The sequence below is a fragment of the Arachis ipaensis genome, chromosome B06 (genome assembly GCF_000816755.2).
Source record: "Arachis ipaensis cultivar K30076 chromosome B06, Araip1.1, whole genome shotgun sequence".
NCBI classification, from domain to species: domain Eukaryota; kingdom Viridiplantae; phylum Streptophyta; class Magnoliopsida; order Fabales; family Fabaceae; genus Arachis; species Arachis ipaensis.
Window position 1 is genome coordinate 5,016,441 of NC_029790.2, and position 8,597 is coordinate 5,025,037.

Genomic DNA, 8,597 nt, shown 5'->3' on the forward strand with positions numbered 1-8,597 from the left:
CATTTAAATAATTTTTTAATATTAACATATAAATTTGAGGGTCAGATTTATATATTTAAAAATTTAAAATAAAAAAAATTAAATCACAAATCTGATTCACAAATTTATGCTCTATACATAAAAATAAATACATTATTTGAAATCACCGTTCCAAGTCCAATACCAAAAATAAGAAGCGTCAGGCTTCAGCTTCATATAATTGCATCACTATTCACTAGTCCCAATTTCAGATTTATTTACAACTTTTAATACTTTCATAAAATACCACCATATTTGATAATTGAATAATAAAATTTACACAAAAGATTAGTCACAAATACCCTTTTAAAAAAAGTTTTCTAATAACTTATTAAAACCTTCTAGTAATTGCAAAGTAAGTCCCAATACATTGCAAATGGCAATCTCTTAGAAATCAATTTCTAGTGCATGTTTAGAAGAGATAGAGTACTATCTTTATCTTTATTTGTATATTCTAATAACCAAAAATACACACACACACATATATATACCCTTTTTTGGTATTCTAATACTGTATTAATTCTTTACACATGATCCAATGTTTAATTTTTATTTATTTAATAATGTGCTTATCTTTTACATAGATCCCGTTTGAACATTATCACGTGTGGGTCTTTTGATTTGAGGCAGAAGCAGATTCAGACATGCATTATTGTTTTCGGAGAATCGGAAATTTAAAATTTATTTTGTCTTCGATCTTTTTTTTGCTACAAAATAGTCCCAAAAATTTTAGTTTGTTTTAAAGAAAAGTCTAGGGGGCTAACAATTTTATTGAATTTTGGCCAGCATGTAACCAACAGAGAAAAGTGAGTCATTAGATGAAATCTCATACCAATCTCACACCATTAAATCATCATTCATGGCTACCAATAACAAAAATTACTTGTCCCCTAGCATTGCTCTTGTTTTAAAATCGTCCTTTTTATCAAATTTTTAATTTTTACTTCAAAAATACCCCTAATTATAAAAACAAAACAAAAACGTTGAATAAGGGAAAAACGGGAAAGGGGAGAAGGGGGAAGGGATTCGCAGGGGGAACGGGGAAGGATATCGCTGCTCCAATCCGCCGCCGTTGCTCGTCGTCATTCGGGTGGCTGGATCTCGCCGCTACTCCTCTGGGCTCGGCGGAGGTGCTCGATGGCGGTGGGTTCTGGTTCGAGGCAAGAACAGGAGAAGGCTTCAGTGGTGAGCCGAGGGAGGAGAAGATGTCGAAGGGATTCGCGGGGGGAAGGATCTCACCGCTCCAATCCGCCGCTGCTCGTCGTCATTTGGTGACTGGATCTCGCCGCTGCTCCTCTGGGCTCGGCGGAGGTGCTCGATGGTGGTGGGTTCTGGTTCGAGGCAAGAACAGGGGAAGGCTTCGGTGGTGAGCCGAGGGAGGAGAAGAGGTCGAAGGGATTCGGGTGCTCGCCGGCTTTTGCTTCTGCTTCCATTCTTCTTCTGCTTCTACTTTTATTCTGCTTTTGTTTCTATATGTTGTTGATTTTTTATTATTATTGCTTCTGGTTGCTTCTACTTCTGATTTATTATATTGTTTCATTGCTGTTGTTGTTGTTGTTGTTCTTCTCCTACTTTTGTTTCTGTTCTTGTTCCTGCTTCTGCTTGATTCTATTGTTGCTTCATTGTTGTTGTTGTTGTCCTGCTCATAGTTTTGCTTGATTACATTGTTGATTTAATTTATTGTTGTTGTTGCTTCTGGTTCTGGTTCTACTTCTGCTTTTGTTTCGCCTTGTGCTTGTGTTTGATTTTGGGAAAGAAGGGGAATGGGCATTTTAATCCGAAGGATGATTTTAAGACTAAGTTAAATCTTAGAGACTATTTTATAGTGAAAAAAAGGTCGAAAACAAAATAAAATTTCACCTTCTACGTTAGGGATCAAAATCATACTTAACCCTTATTATTTTTATGCTTAATAGCCTTTTATATCTATAAGTGCCCTTTGATTTTGTTTATGAACGAAATATTTTCTTTTGTAAAAAAGAAAAACTCTTCTTTACACAAATTTATAAAGAAAATTGAATATACATTTAGTGTTTAAAGTATAGAATAATTTTTTGGTGACTAAAGTATAGAATAATTTGTATTACTTTTTTTGAATGATAATTACAAATTTCAATTTATCTTTTTAATTATTCTTCTAATATTTTAAACCAAAATAGCTATTAAATTATTTGAAAATACGATAAAAATAATCAATAAATATTATATTTTTATAAATGACAAAAAAATTTCATATTTAACAAACAACTTATGCATTTGATTCAAATTTTTGTGACAATATTTGAATAAATATTTAAAAAGTGCATAAAAAAATTCTTTTGCATAAAACTATCAAATTTTAAAATTTTGAAATTATTTTTATCAATGATGTAAACTTTCAAATATCATTTTGATAGTTTACTCTATATTTTTTATGATTATTTATTAAAGAAACCAACTAAGTGCAAAATATACCAGGCCTTATGGTTAAGGAGAGCCATTCTCCTAATAATAAAATAACTATATTTCTTGGTAGTTGTTTTATTTTCCAAAAATGAAGTTCCTAGGGAAAAAATAAAGCTCAAAAATAAAGAATTCGTTTTAAATGCTTTTATCACATATTTTTTTTTAGTGTTCTTTTTTTTTGTCTTACCGGTATTTTATTATTTATTTTGTTTAACATTAAGTGGATGGTAAATTTAGAATTCTGAACTAACTCTGTAAAAACTAAAAAGTATGTGAATACTAGAAAGTTGATCATAAGAAATTTGTTTAATTTGGGAAATTTTCTTTCCTATCCGTGATCATATCGTTCTTTTTTTTTCTTTTTTTTTTTTTCTAATTTACATAGGGAAATTGAAGAGCAATTTAAGAGAAAAGTCTGCGTGATTCGTGCCCTGTCTAAATTATTTTAAAAAAAAGTAGAACATGTCTTAAATAATATATCAGTCCAAACATTGCAAGACAACATCTAAATATGTAAATGAAGATTTAAATTCATTTTGCGACGATTGGAAAAAAATCGCGGTTAATAGTAAAACATAGCACAGCTATTATTTTTCCGTTGTACTAACTACTAACTGCTATAATATATTAATATGTCAATTTTATAAGTTGTAACCGTCACTAAATATTAAATTAATAGTTGTATCGCTTCTTTCTGTTATACATCAATCATCGCTATTATTTATTTTGTGGTGATTTTTTTAACCGCCGCAAAAATACTGACGTTATATGCCGGGAATTTGTTGTAGTCTATATAGACATCAAAAAAGAAAAAAGAAAAACAAAAAGTACATAGCATGCTCACAAAATTTTGAAAAGGAGAAGCGATGATGGCGGCCATCTCTTGCTTATGTCTTCTTCCTCTCTATTTTGACCTTTGAGGCTTTGACCATCTGTTTTGTTCTTCCAAGTTCCAACACATAATCATAAGTGTTTTATTTATTTTTTTATGCAAAGTACTTATTTAACTACCATAATAGTATATAATACAATGCATCTATGGATGTGTAAGGAATTGATTATGACCGCCAAACAAAGATTATGCGTCAACTGGTTTCAAAATCATTTTTCAGCTTCACCAAATCATTATATTTTTTTTTCCTATTTGGTTTAACCAATCAGGTGAGAAGAAGACTGATAGAACACTCAATTAGGAAAGTAGATGAAATAGAAGATAGATAAGGGTAAAAAACAGAGGAAGACTTAAGAATACTATTTATAAAGTGGTCAAACGAGATCTACATGTAAACGGTCTCTCTGTAAACATGATACATAACAGAACTTAATGACATTGTTTAATTCATGTAACCGATTCCACCTAGTGGGACAAAGCTTTGTTGTTGTTGTTTGTTTCCTATTTGGTTTAACCAGTGATCATGTATATTATTCATTTATTCATTCAAAACGCTTTTGGGAAAATTTGTGAGAACTTATATATTTCATTGTATAGTTAAAGTTTGGTACGAATATCGTGGTCTCCGAATATCATTATTAGAGTATCGCCCTTTTTTTTGGACTAGAAAAGTCAATTTTCTACCTATGACACAGAAATCATACCCCTCTTGGATCTGTTTACGCTTTCAATTTTAAAGAGTTTTGGGCCTCCAAAACCCTTTTAAAAGCCAATTCAAGGTTTTTTTTGTCGTGGCCAATTCAAGGTTTAAAAGAGGATAAGTTTCCTGTCCAAAAAAAAAAGAAGATAAGTTTCATGACAAAAAAAAAAGAGAGGATAAGTTTCCCTTAAATGGAGCTCAGATTCGCGACGGATTAGTCTTCAACCTGTCGGGTTGGGGGATACCGTTTGGGTAAAACCAAAAAAAAAAAAAAAAGACCCCAAAAATCCCTCACCAGAAAAAATTAAAAGTTAAAAGTCATGGTTTTCTTTTTGAGATGTCATGAAACTATCCATTCCAAAAACTTAAGTTGATAATAAAAAACAATATAAACTGTTATATTTCTAACACTCCTCTTTAAACAAAAACCTCTTTTATGTTTGTATAGATTTTTTTTTTTATCTGTTTTGTGCTATTTTTTTACTTTTGGAATTTACCAAGAATTGAACTCTAAACCTTTTGGACATAAAATTCTAATATCATATCATGAAATCACTCATACTAAAAGTTTAAATTGATAGAAAGAAGTAATATAAATAGTTATATCTCTAACATGAGATATGTTGAAGTTAAGTTTTTTTTTGGTGAGTTTATACCATTATTGTTGCTACCTAGAAAAGATTTTGAAATACTCGGAAGTTAAATTTATATGATTATTGTTGCTACTTAGAAAAGATTTTAATTTTAATAGGACAAAATAAAATATTTAAGACAAAAATACAAAATTTTAAATTTTAGAAGCCAAATTATATCTGAGCTCAATCATTAAATGCTAAAACAGTACTTTATCTTTATATTAATATATTAACCATACATGGAAATCTATCTCTTTAATGAACAATTATTAATTTAGTAAACAAAGTTCGTTTATTTGTATAAAATGGAGTAGAAAAAAGAGTTTATATAAATCCTATTTTAGTACCACAAGTCCACAACTCAAACAAATAACTAGATAGATGTTTCTAAATTCTCATGGTTCTATAAATAGATAAACCTTTCGAAGGAAGGAATGTGCATAAAAAGTTATCATATAAAATAAAAAATAAAGAATGTGGCACAAGATTAGGATGCATACTTACTGCAAATCCTCAAAATCCTGAATCAAAGCTTCTGCCTCTTTCTAACTTATGTGGACATTGGACAAGCATATGGCACAAAATCTACAATGAAATTCATAATCACTATTTCACTTCATTCACTGAACAATTTTGATGGGGCTAACCAACTCTATACTTGAAAAGATAGTTTACAACACCAAACATGCCAAAGTCTTCTTAGTTACACAACGGCATATCTGACTTCTGAAAGAGTTGTTCACAAACCATATTCACCATTTGTTGGTCAAATAAAATTTTTCAAGTTGAAACCCTTGGTTGTTTGGATCCATGCTCCGGTATGAGGTTATCGGATGCGGCTCTTTTGGGTGTCAACTGCGATGGTGATGGTAAGGCTATTAGATCAATCTGCAGTGATGTGTGAATGTAGGTATTGCATAACTTAAATGTGCCAAAATGTAAGAAGTGTTTAACTTTCAAGACTAACCTTCTCCTCTGCACGCCGGTAGATTTCTCTTAGAAGGATATTTTTGTGTTCGGTATTTATCACTGTTAGGATAAATTTCAACTGATTAGCAAACCCTCAAGGGAAAAAGAAGAAAACTGTCATTGAGCCTGACAGCAAATGTTGAATGGAATCTATGTTAAGATTACCAAAGTCTTTAGTTTAGCTAAACTAAGGGAGCTCAGGTATACTTGAATTCTAAAACTCAACTCATGAACTTGATTTGAGAACTAAACTTTTGTTGTAAATGTTTACGAGTTAACTCTAGAGTTTGAATTTTGATAACCTTGACCTATGTCAAAACAAACTGATGGGAAGCTCTTGGTGACTATTAGTTGGTCATAAATATGGATATGAGAGGAGTAAAGGAAGAGATTTAGGATTCTTAGCAACCTCAACCAACAATTTCATAGCAATGAAAAGTCATATGACTTCCTCTTAAAGCATGATTGAGAAATACTATAGACAGATCATCAACCAAATAGATACAGCAAAACATTAGTACATGAGTTAGTAGATTCACTACCTTGATCGGCTGGTGGTACGTCCCTGTTGTGAATAGAATGGTAAGTGGCCGGTGCCATTTTCTGAAGAAAAAACAATATATCCTCTTCAGAAAGCAAACTGATAATATGCTTGGGTGATTGATAATATGATTGATTGCTTATACACAAAAACAGTGCAGCTGCTTTAAAAGTTCTAATGCAACTTGGTTTAGTCCTGGCTTAGCGAGAAAAGGATGTAAATAAAACAAGGACCAATTCAAAATCTTTATATTAAAAACCATATTTGTTGTATTCAGGCATTCATATTCAATAAATGGGGATCTTCCTCCAAGGCGATGCTGCCTATAACAGCAATGCTGAACAGTCCACCTCGGGACAACAACAAAATGAATTGTGGATATCCAAGTTAGTCAAGACTCATTATAATAATCCAAATTTCAAAAGGTAAGTCCCACTAGTGAAACAAACTTGAGACCAAAAACATGGCAATGTAATTTATCTTACAATTCTCTACCAAGTTCCAACATCAACATTTCAGAACTATTCTCTTCAAATGTGCAATTCGGTTAACCCAGAAGAAAGTCTTTTATGAAGATAAATAGTTAACAGTTAAAATTTAAATTAGATGAAGAACAAGGAAATTGGCTGGTCAACAAAAAAAGGGAAGTTCTCTTTTCATAACAAAATCTGAAGATCAAACTCAAACACAGCAAGTTTTCATAGTTGATGGAATGAATTCAACCAGTGATCTCAAATACTTAAATTCACTTTGAAATAAATAAAAGGACTTACAGAAGATCTAGAAGGATCTGAAGTTCGAAGCTGGCTAAAGTTGTGAGGATCATAAGATGGCCAATTACCAAGGACAGAATCCATGAGGCAGAGGCTGCAACAAACTTCTGATAGATGAAAGAGAAGACGACAACAAAAAATCCTCCCTAGAAGGAACCAGTTGCAAGTAGAGGCTTGAATTTCATGGATAATTGAGTTTTCATGGCTTGAACAACACCAAATTCTCCTAACTCAACAATCCTACATTGTCAGCTGCAAAAAGATTATATTTTCAGCTGCTGAGAGGTTGCAATTTATTAAAATAATAAACGGATAAGTGGAATTTTCATTGCAGAGCCTGAAACTGAATCGATGAATTTGAACAGAAACATATGCAGCAATCTCCTAAAGTTGGAGAGATATTGAAATCCCAGATAATATAAAGTTTATCAAACACAAGAGTTCACCTAAACTCATAAATCCTGGGTAAATCAGACTCATAAACTCGTTCTAGGGACCTAAACTCATAAAAGAGTATACCAAGAGTTTGATAACCTTGCCAAATTATAAGTAAATCACACTTGAATCTTCTCAATGCATGAAAATTGACAAAAATCCACACTTCAATCTTTCTCAAAAAGGAACTTTAGGTTCCAATAAGCAACATGAACTAATAAACAAATAATCAACAAAAATCCAATCATTTCCAAAACAATCAGAAGCAAAAGCCACAAAAGAATGCAAAAAACTCAATACATGATTTCCAATTCCAGTATAAAGGGATTCCAAAGTCCAAATACATCATTCAGCTACAGTGCCAAACTTCGATTATCTACGATTCCCAAACTTCAGTTACATTGCCAAACTTGTCAGTGTTTAATAATAAAAATAATAATAAAAAGAATAACCTTTAAGAAAATTGGAAGAGTGTGAAATTGGAACCGCGATCTGAGATATGAGGTGAGATCTCTCTGGAATGTGCTGAAATTGGTTGTGAGCGGAAAAAGGTGGTTGCTGAGAATAGAAAGTTGAGGGAACCACCATTTATATAGTTGTCTCGTTTGAGTCCAATGGAGAGAACAGAGAAGAGAAGAAAGCTTCATGTCACGGAAATTACAACATTGTCCATTTCAGGGGATACGTGTCAAAAAGGTACCATTAAGTTTTTCATTTATTATTCTGTTTCTATTTCTATGTGCTGATGCTACTGGAGTCTGGATAGCTTGTATTTGTATTTTATTTATGAGTAAATACTCAATCCGACTCATGACAATTACCTCCAAAGAATAATAAGTTTCTTAAGAAAAAAAAACACTCAATTCGGTCTCTGATTTTTTTTTTATTGATTAGTCCACGTGCTAAAAAAATAACATTAACTTTTTTTTGATACATAAGTCTCGTTGACCTTTTGAAATAATTGTCAAAAATTGGATTAAATTTTTTTTGTCAAGAATCTCATTATCTTTTAAAGTAATTGTCAGGAACTATTTGAATTTTTTTCTTTATTTTATTTATCTTTTTTAAATTTTAAACCTTACTTCAATCCACATTTCTATTTTTAATACGGAAGAATTCTATATTATAAGCGAATATTATAATTTTTAGTCAATAATAATTTATTCTTATATTTATTAAAAATAATTTA

At 31.4% G+C, this 8,597-nt stretch overlaps 1 protein-coding gene across 6 annotated transcripts; it reads right to left on the reverse strand.

The window, feature by feature from the left end:
• On the reverse strand, positions 5,079 to 8,049 carry LOC107645500 (DET1- and DDB1-associated protein 1). 6 transcript variants are annotated; one of them, XM_016349541.2, is made up of 6 exons: positions 7,861 to 8,049; positions 7,709 to 7,784; positions 6,974 to 7,213; positions 6,202 to 6,262; positions 5,658 to 5,719; positions 5,079 to 5,578 (listed from the first exon to the last, which is right to left on the reverse strand). In XM_016349541.2, exons 3-6 carry the CDS (start codon positions 7,055 to 7,057, stop codon positions 5,471 to 5,473), a joined length of 315 nt encoding a protein of 104 aa, XP_016205027.1. In that variant the 5' UTR covers positions 7,058 to 7,213; positions 7,709 to 7,784; positions 7,861 to 8,049; the 3' UTR covers positions 5,079 to 5,470. The 6 variants fall into 6 exon arrangements, with proteins under 6 accessions (XP_016205027.1, XP_016205026.1, XP_016205025.1 ...); XM_016349540.2 differs by lacking the exon at positions 7,709 to 7,784 and having other exon boundaries at positions 7,861 to 8,048; XM_016349539.2 differs by lacking the exon at positions 7,709 to 7,784 and having other exon boundaries at positions 6,974 to 7,259; positions 7,861 to 8,047.